The sequence below is a fragment of the Scomber scombrus genome, chromosome 13 (genome assembly GCF_963691925.1).
Source record: "Scomber scombrus chromosome 13, fScoSco1.1, whole genome shotgun sequence".
In the NCBI taxonomy this organism is placed as follows: domain Eukaryota; kingdom Metazoa; phylum Chordata; class Actinopteri; order Scombriformes; family Scombridae; genus Scomber; species Scomber scombrus.
This window is the reverse complement of record NC_084982.1, coordinates 18,203,260-18,217,065: the sequence shown is the minus strand read 5'-3', so window position 1 is coordinate 18,217,065 and position 13,806 is coordinate 18,203,260. Positions and strand designations below refer to the sequence as shown.

Here is a 13,806-nt window from a genome sequence, read left to right as displayed (position 1 = left end):
GCAAAAAACAACTCAGATTTAAGCTACCTTACCACTGTCAGAACAGTGCCATTAACCTTCAAAAAACCAACAATTTTTACACAGTGAAATTTGTCGCAATATTCCTTGCACTCTCATTTTTCCTCCTTCCAGCAGGACAATATTAGCTTTTCTTTCAGCGTGTAGTGTGCCCCACGATTCATGCTGAAGCATGAAACCCAGTAGTAAAAAAGAACAGCCTGAAGCATTTATATTAATTTAATTCGAGACAGATAATCAACTCTAATGAATTATCATAAAGAAATGAGTAGCGTTTGTCAGGAAAATGAAGGAATGATAAAGCTGAATTTTATTTCTAATTTCTAATGTTTTACCAACACTCAAGAGGACAATGTTTATGGAAACACTAATTAATATTAATTAGTCTTGAGAACTGTTTAATTTTATCTTTTGGAAACAGGGGCTCATGAATTGTGCATTAGAAAATGTGTGCATCATTTCATAATTTTGCCACTATTTTTCAAAGTGTGTTAACTGGGAACTGAATGCACTCTCTGTTTATCACTATCACCCGTGTGTGTCCCCCTCATTCAAAACTGGTGCCCCCTTCTCATGTTTGTTATGTCATATAGAGTACATTAGGTATACTCTGTAAATAATGTGTTTTGAGCATGAGTATCATTTGCATATTCTTATTTGGTGTTACACTATATCAAAGCATTTTAAAGTATTGCTTTGGTGCATTCAAGGCATCTCGAAGATAAAAAAAGAGAAAAATACAAAGCTCACATCTATCCTCTTCTGTCCTCTCCTCTCCTCTCTTTTCCTTTCCTCATTGGATATGTATGTACTGTATGTCCCTTTTCAATCCAGTCTAGTTCCCATTGCTTTCACTGTGCTGGTTTAAATGTGTAATTGTTAGTGTTATGTACTGCACTATACCAACTCTGCTGTGTCTGCATTTCACTCCTGCTTTCTGTCTTTGCAGCTATGAGAGCCATTTACACTGTAGCACTCATATTTGATCATCCTCGCACCCTAAACTGATGGGTTTTAGCTGCATTTAATGTGCATCTACTTGTGTCATGTCAGGAAATGTAAAATCATAGAGGAAATTCTGATGACTTACTCAGGTACTGTATGTTCTTGAGGAGTTTTGATGAGCCTTTTGCCTCTTCTTGTGATACAGTTGTGATATCAAGATTTCCAGAAGGTTTTGCATTCTTTTGTGGATCCATGTAAAAGCTAATTCATTGCAGCAATATCTTGAAACTTTGACTGATTTCAGTTGGACATCATAGCACCATTTGTTGCAGGAAATCTGTTTCAGAGGATGTTACGTTGATTACTCGAGGAAGGCATAGAGTAAAGAAGATCCTCCTAATGAGACACCAGATATAAGCCAGGTTTGGTACATAGGCCAGGCTAATTTAGAGGGTCAAAGCCTATACTGTGAGACAAGTGAGATTAATCTTTTTTGCTTAGCATGTTTATATCAGTGGGTGGATACAACCTGTTAAAGAAAGTGAAGTGTCATGCCAGAAAGCCCAAGCTTTTTCCCACCTTATTCCTCACCTCCGCTCCTGCAGGTTCTGATCCCCAGTGTTAAGCTGGACTATAGCCATGTTCAGTCTAGGTGTGGGTCCTTGGACAGGAGGGGCTACTCAGCAGGAGGTGGAAACGTGAGTCTTGTGCCACAAATCCATTGTCTCAGTGTTGATGTCAGTGTTATACCTGTGTGTTGTGTTATGTTTTTTAGTGTCACTTTTTCTTTTTCCACCTTGCTTTACAGTATCTCAGTTTACCACCCACTCATTGAGGCAGCAATGCTGGTGCTCTTACCTAACTGGTCTTCATTGACACAGCTTCCTCCAGTGGTGGTTTGTGTCCAGCGAATAATTTCGCTAATAAGACTAATGGTTGAATGCCTCCTCTCCAGCATGTGGCAATATGAGGAAGTGTTGCAGCTTTCCGACAATAGTGGCCCGATAACTTTAAGACAATTAAAACTTATCTCTTGACTTTGCATCACTGAATCTCCTCAGAATAGTGTGGTTCTTTTGCCAAGCATCTCTTTAGTTGCACATGGCAACACTAGGTTACCAAGGCAACAGCTGCATGCTTCATCTTCCTTCCAACAGGTCTGAAAAAATGGTGCCGGAAGCATCACATTTATTATTGCAACAGAAGTTTACCTGTAGCTGCAATTAACATCATACGGTAGAACAGATTCATGGCTGTTCAGATAAGGTGTTGGTTACATTTCAGTTTGTGATTAAAAAACACAATTACTGAGGGAGTAAACAATGTATGAGCTTAAATACATTTCAGTGGTATCACCAAATTCAAAGTAGACTTCTGTGAGTATTATTGTTCTATTTATAGATCATTCCTTATTACAAACAGAACACATGATAATATTTACAGAAACATGAATTACTCTCTAAAGCATCCCCAGACTTCCGATGGAAATAGAAGCAACATAATGCCAGTGTTTACTGTTTACTGTTTATAGCTGATTTTTAAACAAATCAGAAACACAAATAATAAAGAGTGAGGTGAGCAGAAAGGGGAAAAGCGGCAAATAAATGTAGCCACGTCAAAGAAAAATATATAACAAAGAAACATTCTACAATACAGCAGCTACCAAACAAGCTTACACTAAAATAAACACAAAACATAACTCAGCTGCCTGATTACTTTATGTAACGACCTCAGACAGGAAGGAGGACTCAAACGCTTAACTCGAAGGGAATTTATTAAACAAAAAACGCTCTCAAGGAGGATGATAAAACGGAACAAAAAACGCTCACTTGGAGGACAGAATGAAACAAGGCTTCTCAGGCTGCATGACGGTGACGCTGACAAGACAAAACGAACTGACACAAGACAAGGGAGACAAGGACTATTTGAACATGAGGTAAGGGGACACAGGTGGAACCAATCAGGGGCGGGGTTGACAATCACAGCGGAGGGAAGGCACACAAAGGGAGGAAGTCAAGATCTGAAACAAGAGGGAAAAGGTGAGTACAAAATAAAACAGGAAGTGCATGACAGGACGGGACATGAGTGACTTGACTAAATGAAAACAAAGGACCAACACATGACACAAGACAAGACATTAACAAATTTGACGAGACATAACAGTACCCCCCCTTCTAGGGCCGACTCCTGACGGCCCAGGACTCCCAGAGTGGGCATAAAAGTCCCTGACCATACCCTTGTCCACAACAAAACGTGAAGGGATCCATGAACGCTCCTCTGGACCATAACCTTCCCAGTCCACCAAAAACTGTTTCCCACGGCCACGGTTACGAACCGCCAGGAGCTTCTTAACAGTATACACAGGCCCGCCACCGACAATCCGGGGGGGCGGCGGCAGGCACCAGAGCACTTTCCCTGACCGGCTTGATCTTGCTGACGTGGAACGTGGGGTGGACCCTCAAGGACCTGGGAAGGCGTAGACGCACAGACACAGGGTTAATGACCTTTGATATGGGAAATGGACCCACAAACCTGGGAGCCAACTTCCTGGAGTCGACATGAAGGGGCAAGTCCTTAGTGGCTAACCACACCCTCTGGCCAGCCCTGTAGGGAGGAGCTGGCTGTCTGTGTCTATCTGCCGCTGCCTTCATCCGAGCTGAGCTCCGGAGGAGGGCCCGCCGAGCACCGGCCCAAATCCGCTGACAGCGTCTGACCATGGCATGAGCGGAGGGGACCGTGACCTCCTTCTCATTGGCAGGGAACAGGGGAGGCTGGTAGCCGTTGACACACTGGAAAGGTGAGAGACCTGTGGCAGACGAGGGAAGGGTGTTGTGGGCATATTCCACCCAGACGAGGTGGTCGCTCCAGGTGGTTTGGTTCTGGGAGACAAGGCATCGTAGGCACGTCTCGAGCTCCTGGTTGAGGCGCTCAGTCTGCCCGTTCGACTGTGGGTGATACCCGGAGGACATGCTCACCGTGGCACCAAGGAGCCGGCAAAACTCCTTCCAGAAGCTGGAGATGAACTGCGGCCCTCTATCTGAAACGATATCACTGGGAAAACCATGGATCCTGAACACATTAATCATCATGACCTCTGCAGTCTCTTTGGCAGAGGGTAACTTGACAAGAGGGATGAAGTGTGCCATCTTGGAGAAGCGGTCGACCACTGTCAGGATGGTCGTATTACCTTTAGACAACGGCAGTCCTGTTACAAAATCCATGGAGATGTGGGACCATGGTCTTTGAGGGACTGGCAGCGGGTGCAGCAGGCCTATTTGGGCCCGAGGTGAGGCTTTATTTCGTGCGCACACGGGGCAGGCCGCCACATATTCTGAGACCTCCCTTTCCATGGTCGGCCACCAGAACCGCTGCTTGATTACATAGATGGTTCGCTTGACGCCTGGATGACATGTGAGCATGGACGTGTGAGCCCAGTGGATTACCTTGGAGCGTAATGACAGAGGGACAAACAAACGGTTTTGTGGACACTCACTTGGTGCTGGGCTCACATCATTAGCCTGCTTCACCTCTGATTCTATCTGCCATGACACCGCTCCAACCACACGGTTCAGTGGAAGGATTGTTTCGGGTTCTTTGGCAACAGGTTCAGGGTCATGAAGACGGGATAGAGCATCTGGTTTAGTATTTTGTGAGCCTGGGCGAAAAGACAGTGTGAAGTTGAACCTGTTAAAGAACAAGGTCCATCTAGCCTGACGTGAATTGAGCCTTTTAGCTTTCCTGATGTATTCAAGGTTCTTATGGTCGGTCCAGACTAAAAGGTTGTTCTGCCCCCTCCAACCAGTGCCTCCACTCATCTAGAGCTGCCTTGACAGCCAACAGTTCCTTGTTTCCCACATCATAATTTCTTTCTGCAGGTGTCAACTTACGTGACAAATAGGCGCATGGATGCACCCTGTTGTCTTCGGCGGACCTCTGGGATAACACTGCCCCAATGCCCTGATTGGACGCATCAACCTCCACCATAAACTGCCGCTGGGGGTCCGGAACCGTGAGCACAGGAGCTGTGGTGAACCTTTCCTTGAGGCACCGAAAGGCTTTCTCGGCTTGGGGGGTCCACTGAAAAAGTATCTTGGAGGAGGTGAGTGCATGCAGTGGTGCAGCAACAGAGCTGAAGTTACGAATAAACTTTCTATAAAAATTGGCAAATCCCAGGAACTGTTGTACCTTTTTCCTGCTGTCCGGAGTCGGCCAATTAGCCACCGCACTGACCTTTGCTGGGTCCATCTGTACCTTGTTGGCCGTGATAATGTAGCCCAGGAAGCTGACAGTAGCTGCATGGAAGTCACACTTTTCACCTTTGACATAGAGCTGGTTCTCCAACAGCTTCTGAAGGACTTGACGAACATGAAGCACATGTGACTCCTCATCTGGTGAAAAAATTAGAATATCGTCGATGTACACAAACACAAAAATGTTCAAAAACTCTCTCAGAACATCATTCACAAATGCTTGGAAAACAGCTGGAGCATTGCATAGCCCAAATGGCATGACCAGGTACTCGTAGTGACCATTAGGAGTGTTAAAGCCCGTCTTCCATTCGTCTCCTTCTCTTATCCTGATGAGGTGATAAGCATTCCTGAGGTCTAACTTGGTGAAGACGGTGGCCTTTTGGAGCAATTCAAAAGCAGATGCAATTAACGGAAGCGGGTAACGGTTCTTTACGGTGATTTCATTAAGAGGGCTATAGTCAATGCATGGCCTGAGTGAACCGTCTTTCTTACCCACAAAAAAGAAACCTGCACCAGCTGGAGAGGAGGAGGGTCGGATTATTCCTGCCTTCAGTGAAGAGGTTAGGTATTCATCCATGGCCGCTCTTTCCGGCCCAGAGATGGAGTAGAGACGCCCCTTGGGGATGGGGGCACCAGGTAACAGGTCAACGGCACAGTCAAAAGGTCGATGAGGAGGGAGAGACATGGCCTTCCTCTTGTTAAACACATCTTTTAAGTCATGATAGCATGAGGGTACATTACATAAATCTGGACAGTCAGTGTCAATGCCCCTGCTGCGTTCACTTCCTGGGCTCTCAGGGATGTTGGTCTGCCTCACCTGATTAACTGCACAGCGTGCACAGTCTCCTCCCCACCCCTTGATTTCCCCTGAGCGCCAATCTATGTGAGGGTTATGTTTTTTAAGCCACGGAAACCCCAAAATCAGTGGATGCTGTGCCGAGTTAAACAAATGAAACTGCATAACCTCGGTGTGGTTGTCTTTGAACGTCACCTGAATGGGTTCAGTACAATGAGTCACTCTAAACAGTCGACGACCATCCAAGGCACTGGCAGTTACCGGATGGGTCAGAGGAATAGTCTTAACCTGGTTCTGTCGAGCTAAGCTCCAGTCCATGAGACTTTCGTCTGCCCCAGAGTCAATTAAAACCCCATGAGTAACTGTCTGGTTGTTGATGGAGAATTCTACCTGGGTCAGTTGACGAGGAGGAAAGGCGGAGGTAAGCCTGCTCACCAGCGCTCTCCTCATGGCTGGTGAGCTCGACCCTTTCCCCGGACAGGTGGCAAGTTGATGGCCTGGCTGGCCACAGTAAAAGCAGCATCCCTCTTGCAGACGACGCTGTCTCTCCTCTGCAGTGATTTTGGTTCCCCCCAGCTGCATAGGTTCCTGTGGCTCTTGGGGAGGCCGCATTCTCCCAACACCTCCTGGCATGGGAGACGAAGTGGCCCTTGAAGGTTGGAATCCCGCAGAGTAACCTTCGTGACCTGGAGGACGACCTGCAGTCCGACGCCGCTCTCTCTCCCTTTCTCTGAGCCTGTTGTCCACCCGAATAGCCATGGCGATGGTGGCTTCCAGGTCCTGGGGGAGCTCTAAAGGTGCTAAATGATCCTTCACAGGCTCAGTAAGACCATTCATAAAAGCATCTATTAGTGCGGGTGTGTTCCACCCACTATCTGCGGACACAGTGCGGAACTCAATGGCATAATCAACCACTTGGCGCTGGCGCTGTTTGAGCTGCATGAGGAACCGAGAAGCATCTCTGGCAGGTGAGGAGTGATCAAATATTTTACTGAAATTATCTTGGAAATCTGCGAGTGACTGACAGATATTAGAGTCTCTGGACCATTCGGCCGTGGCCCAAGCGGCGGCTCGGCCCGTTAAATGGGACACAATGAAGGCAACTTTAGCCTGGTCTGACTCAAAAGCTGCTGGGTTGAGCTTAAAGTGCAGGTCGCACTGGACTAGAAAGGTTCTACAGTCACCTGAGTTCCCAGAGAACTTCTCAGGGGGGGCCAACCGCAGGGATATGGGGGCAACTGGTCCAGTAGGTGCCGCAGCTGGATTCTCTGCCGGTGGTGTTGCCGGGGGGGCTGTGTCTAGGCGCAAAAGGACTTGGTGTAGTTGGCCCGCCAGGTGGTTGACCTGAGAAGTGACTGAGGCTTGAAAATCCTCCTGACGCTTGGAGAGTTCCTCCACACCCCGGCCGACGGTGCTTAGCTGCGTTGCATGCTGGTGGATATTTGTGACCTGTGCAGCCATGGAGGTTTGGAGATTCTTCAAGTCAGCTGAGTCCATTGTAGGTCAGTTCGTTCTGTAACGACCTCAGACAGGAAGGAGGACTCAAACGCTTAACTCGAAGGGAATTTATTAAACAAAATACGCTCTCAAGGAGGATGATAAAACGGAACAAAAAACGCTCACTTGGAGGACAGAATGAAACAAGGCTTCTCAGGCTGCATGACGGTGACGCTGACAAGACAAAACAAACTGACACAAGACAAGGGAGACAAGGACTATTTGAACATGAGGTAAGGGGACACAGGTGGAACCAATCAGGGGCGGGGTTGACAATCACAGCGGAGGGAAGGCACACAAAGGGAGGAAGTCAAGATCTGAAACAAGAGGGAAAAGGTGAGTACAAAATAAAACAGGAAGTGCATGACAGGACGGGACATGAGTGACTTGACTAAATGAAAACATAAAGGACCAACACATGACACAAGACAAGACATTAACAAATTTGACGAGACATAACACTTTATGCTTGCCTTGAACTACAGAATGTACTTGCTTAGTGCTCGGGTTCCTTAGTGGAATGACTCAGATTTTCAGCATTCAGGATCCTCAAAAGCAAGATAAATACTTACTGTCAGTACACAATGACAAAGTCAGACAGCTCACATTAAATCACAGTTGCTCAGCTGACAGCTCTAACAGCTGAGGGAGCTGGACTGCACTGGTAAGGTTTAAGTCATTAAAATACTAGAAGTGAAGTGGTGTCTCACTCCTTCTGTATTTAACTTTGTTCCTTAAAATGAAAAACCAAAGTTGTTGATAATCCTTGAACAGATAAATCAGATACATGAACAGAAAGACCTGTTTGCCAAGTTCAATGCAAATCTCAGGGACAGACAGTAAGAAGGTGTAATTTGAGTGTAAACAATAATTACTATTTTTAAGTGAGATATACCCATTAAAGTAAAAGGGGAGCAGACCAAGGATGGACTTAAATTAATGTACCAGCGAGTGAGTCTGCATAAGGCCAGTGAAGGCCACTGAACTCCTGCCTCAGAGTACTGTTGTACACAGTATCCAGCCAATGCAAACATTGTTCAAGGACATGTATGTACAGCAGATCAACATAGTCAAACAAGGGAAGGAACGCAGCCTTAACCTGGAAGCACAGGAAAAGCAGGATTTTAAAATCCAGAATTTATAAATATGCAATTGTCATTTAACTGCTGGACACAAGATGTCTTTTACCTCACTGTTAAGTTGATTCTCAGTGTTTGTGCACTGAAGGCTTCACGTTTCCACATCACACTTGTGTAAGTTGAATACTGGAACAGGATTGGCCTCAAAACCAGTTGTGATGTCACAAATCCTGCTCATAGGACCACGCCTTAAAATCAATTTTCCTACGGGCACAGAGAAACTTTCTTCTTTGTGCACATGAATGTGAAAACAGCCTTCCAGTGTCAAACTCTGGTCAAACACCATTCTGCATATTCAGCTGTAGGAACAAGAAGAAAAACATATTTTGAGAGGAGGGGGACTCTAAGATACCCCACTCATCCTGGAGGCTTCATGACTCATGACTGACATGAAAATATTTGGTAACGTATTGCACCAATAATGGGTATTTAAGATCCAGTAACATCTTAGTAGAGCTGCTATGGTGTTAAGCTACCAAGTGCAGGTAAAGCAACTTTAAATACTTTATAATGTTTGCCTGTATTTGTTGTCATACATGCACTTGATACACATTAGCAGACCTGTCCTTTCATGTTGGTCTGTTTCACCCCCACCTAAAACGTTTTATGAATCATGCAAAACAGATTTTTTTTTTTTAAGTCATCAAATGTAGTGGATTCTCTGTAAATAATGTGAACATGGCCAAAGGAATAAAAACAGCTAAAGCATAACAGGGTTAGTGGATTTATTTGGATTTATGGATTTATTGCTGGAGAGGTGAGCCAACCTGCAGCATTATGTTCACCCACGCTGGCACAAACCACATCTCATCTCTTGTCTTTAAAATCATGCTGTATATCTTTTCTAGTGTTATGCATGTGTGAGGGCGTCCTGGTAGATAAACTACGGGTACGGTGCACACTGAAATTTGTGCTCATGGTGTTGTTGGTGGTGTTGTGGCCCAATGAACCACAATGTTCATCATTGTCTCACTTTTCCTGTCAGGCTACTTAAGAAAGCAAAGCCCTTTAAAAAGATGAACACCAAATCATTGGTCACAAAAGACATTTAAATCACTGACTTGGCAAAGAGATTGCTGACCACAGGTTTGTCCTAGTGATTCATGTCAAGATGTATTGTTATCTCCTCTTGTTCATTGTGCTGTGTCAAACGCTTTATAGCTCTGCTCTGTTTTCTGTCTCATCAGTTCACTTCTTACACATATCTCTGTGGTTTCCTCTTTCCTTTCTCTTTATATCCCCGGGGTGAAACACATGAACACATATCTCCTCACTGTCTTACACTGAATCTTCAATATTATGCTGTATATTCTTTTTGAGAATGTGCTAATACATTATTAACTCAGATGTGCACTTTAAAACACAGTTACAGGACCCACATAGCTTTTAATGAATCTTGATTTGGTTCGTTTAAAAGACATCAGCAGTACTCCACACAGCAGAATGCAAGGACTGTCATTTAATAGTCACTGGTATTCTGCACTTATGCTTTTTTTTGTTTTTTTGCTTGCGCTATCTACTAATTACATGCAATTAGATTTCATTGTGTTGAAATGTAAAAAAAACTGCAGACTGAAGAGATGATAACATCTGTATCTTTTATGTGGACATCATGAGGGGTCAGCAGGAATTTTTAATTTCTGTGTGAACTGTGTCCCCTGACCTTGTCTCCCTCTGACTTTGCTGTTTACAGGTGCTGATACAGAACAAGAAGATTGATTTGAGCCATGTGACCTCTAAGTGTGGCTCTCTAGACAACATCCATCATCGACCAGGTAACAGGCAGCTTGTTCACCTTCAGGGGGAATTTAACTCAACATCTTAGGGTATTTCCAATCACTGTCCACATTTTACTTTCTTTGAGAAGCAGTGAATCCCTGGCCAGGAGTGCAATGAGGCAGCTGGTAGGGAGAGTCTGGCACATATTGTGGAGAAAAGGTTCATATAAATGAAATATGACCTGCAAGGGGTGGGAGACTTGTGGCTCAGTAACCAATCACACATAATATCTGTCTGGTAGTAATACATCAGATACCTCTTAAGGAGTCCTACAGGATAGATTTTTTAAGACTCGTTTACCTGTTTAAAATTGAATGTGAAAACAAGCCACCAAAAAAAGGAAACCTAATCCAATCTAAATAATATATTTAAATTGCAATCAGCTCTGACTATTATATTGTGCGTGCTAACAGTTTTTGGTACAGTTTTTGAAACTGAATTCTGTTCACCTCCATTGCGATTTGATGGTGCTATGGTGCCCAGTGGTATATTAATTTTTTGCAAACCAAATCTGCATGATTAGAAAATATTATTCTTATTTGAGTGAACTGGTCCTTTAAATCATTACTGTTGGAAGCAATACAATTACTGTCAACCAAAAACACTGCAATCTGATTATTAATACAGTGTTGAAAAGATGCTGTAACATTGCCTGCATGGCTTCCAGACTGCTTGCTGCTTGGCTGTGAGATGTTGCTCCCATCCCAGATGCAAATGAAACCAGATGGTGGCAGCTTCAGGTCCTGCAGCCCCATCTGCTGGTCTCATGTTTATATTTTATAACCTTTATTTATTGAAGGCTCAAGGGCCATGCATAATTTCAACTGATGTCCCTTTTGTGATTGTTGCTTTACACAAGCACATTTCCCAACCTCATATGTTCCTCTCTAAAGTTTAGATAGTTGCCATTTGAGTAGAGACATGGTGACATGGACATCAGTGTATTATTCAGGTTTTTTTTTAATTCTGTCATTATTACCCTAGACCAGTGGTCTCCAACCCTGCTCCTGGAGAGCTACTGCCCTGCATGTTTTAGGTATCTCCTCACTCTAACTCGTTATCAAGCAGCTGAGGCTCGTCAAAGGGCTTGATAACGAGTTGATTATTAGAATCAGGTGTGTTAGAGTGAGGAGATACCTAAAACATGCAGGGCAGTAGCTCTCCAGGAGCAGGGTTGGAGACCACTGCCCTAGACAAACTCCAAACACAAATAGATTTGATTATAATTTATTCTCATGTCTCAGTTTTGTGTGTACTGTTTTTACACTTCCTTACTTCTCTCTAGGGGGCGGTAACGTGCGTATAGAGAGTGTGAAGTTGGACTTCAAAGACAAAGCCCAAGCCAAGGTGGGTTCCCTGGATAATGCTCACCACATTCCTACTGGAGGCCACTTCATGGTAAGTGCCAGCTCCAGTCTCCCAATCCATGATTTAAAGGAAAACATCAAGTTTTTGAGAGAGATAGATTGTCTTATTAGTCAGTTTAAATAAATAGTCAATCAAGAAACACATTTTTCTTCTTTTTTTGAAGTAGCTGTGCACATTATTGGTAGAATGAGTAGGATTTGTTGGTTGCAGCTTGTAAACACACAACACAAACTTGCCCTCTCCTCCCTGGCTCAATGTCGCTGTGGTGTAGCCATAGACTGTTAAAAAAAGAGCAAAAAAGGCTGTAGCCACCTTGACTTGTCAACCATTAGTTTGTGGACTCCCATTTTGAAGTCCTCAAGGCAGGCTTAACAGGCTTAAAACAAATATTCTAACCAGAAAAACTTGAGCCGCTCATTCCTTAGAGGATCTCTGAACAAGACGTTTTACTGCGGTCAATATGTTAGTTAACTTTCATGAACTGAAAACACCATGAAATAGCGCCAGCTATGCCTGTACTCCTAATCTAATCTGGTTTCACAATATGTCACCAACGTTATCACTGTGGTAAAGACTTGTCACAAGGTGGCCCTGGTTTATCATCTATTTTACTCTAAATGGGACCTTAATTAACTAAATGAACATTGTGCTGTATTGAAGAAGACATGAAACTAGCGACTGAGATCATAAACTAATAAAGAAACTGAGGTAATAAATCAAGTGGGAAGTAGGGTCATTTTCTCATAGACTTCCATACAATCAGACTTCTATTTGCAGCCAGTGGAGTCGTCCCTTGCTGCTCATTAGAAAGAATGCAGGTTTAAGTCATTTTCACATTGACTTAACTTTTCAGAGCTGGAGCTTGCCGCTTGAGTCTAGCGCTATGTCGCTAAGTTTTTGTGGAGTCTGCACTGTTATTGCCTTGGGGCTACACACCCACTGCCCAAAACCTAAATCCCAGAAGCTTCCCAAATACAGTGAAATAAGAAAAATACAGGGAGATATCAGGATTTCTGCAGATACAGAAAATCCTGCTTATTCTGACTTTAAATCTGTTTTTATTAAAGCCACAGTCTGCACAAAGAGCATATAAACAGAAAAATATTCAATGTATGTTATTGTAATTTTAAGAAAATATGTGGCATAGTCTCTTATAACATAGAGTTAAGTTTTGCTGAAAAATATTTATTTATGTGTTATATTTTTAAAAATGTGTTTGCAGCAGTCAATCTTCCAAAAACTTGTTGTATTCCTTTATCTGCCATTGAAGGTAGCAGTAAAGGTATAGTATACGCGACATTCACTCCATATGGTAGAAGTTAATTCAGCCACTTTGAGATGTGTTGATCAAATTAGGCTCTGATGTCAACTGAGGGCGAAGACAACAGACTTTGAGTAAAGTCCCCAAAACAGACTCGTACAGGTCTCTCGGGTTAAACACAATTTGCAGAGATTCTAAAGCTGATTCACAAAGATACATATAATTTGGTTCACTCAACATGGTTTGAAAATAATATGTTCCTATGTCACACCACCTCCCTCTATTAGATTGAGAGCCACAGGTTGATGTTCCGCGACCAAGCTAAGGCACGAGTGGACCACGGAGCTGAGATCGTCACCCAGTCGCCAGGATTGTCCGGCTCAATGTCTCCCCAGCGCCACCGGGACAGCCAACTATCCTCCTCCGGCAGTCTCAACATGATGGAGTCGCCACAGTTAGCAACCCTAGCTGAGGATGTCACTGCAGCTCTGGCAAAGCAGGGTTTGTGAAAACTGGATCTCTGGATTGCTGCTCTGTGCACCCCGGACATCCTCACCCTGATCTCAAACTTTTCTGCCCACTCCTGCCGCCCTGAGGCCAACCTGTTACCACAACTACTCAAACAAACCATAGCCTCTAAGCATCTCCACTTAAATATCCATCACTCAAACACCAACTCTAAGTAGAGACTCGAATTAGGAGCTACTGTACTTTGGTCCTCTTTATTTCCTGTCTATTTTAATCCAAAAAATG

The 13,806-nt window shown here is 44.0% G+C and overlaps 1 protein-coding gene across 1 annotated transcript in view; it reads left to right on the top strand.

Moving 5' to 3' along the window:
- The window catches only part of map2 (microtubule-associated protein 2), a 46,592-nt gene extending 32,999 nt beyond the window's left edge, over positions 1-13,593 (top strand). Inside the window, exons 14-17 of the mRNA XM_062431577.1 lie at positions 1,569-1,661; positions 10,339-10,420; positions 11,710-11,822; positions 13,341-13,593. Coding sequence (XP_062287561.1) covers positions 1,569-1,661; positions 10,339-10,420; positions 11,710-11,822; positions 13,341-13,562 — 510 coding nt within the window. The 3' untranslated portion in view covers positions 13,563-13,593. The remainder of the gene's footprint in view (positions 1-1,568; positions 1,662-10,338; positions 10,421-11,709; positions 11,823-13,340) is intronic.
- Positions 13,594-13,806: the final 213 nt, after the last annotated feature.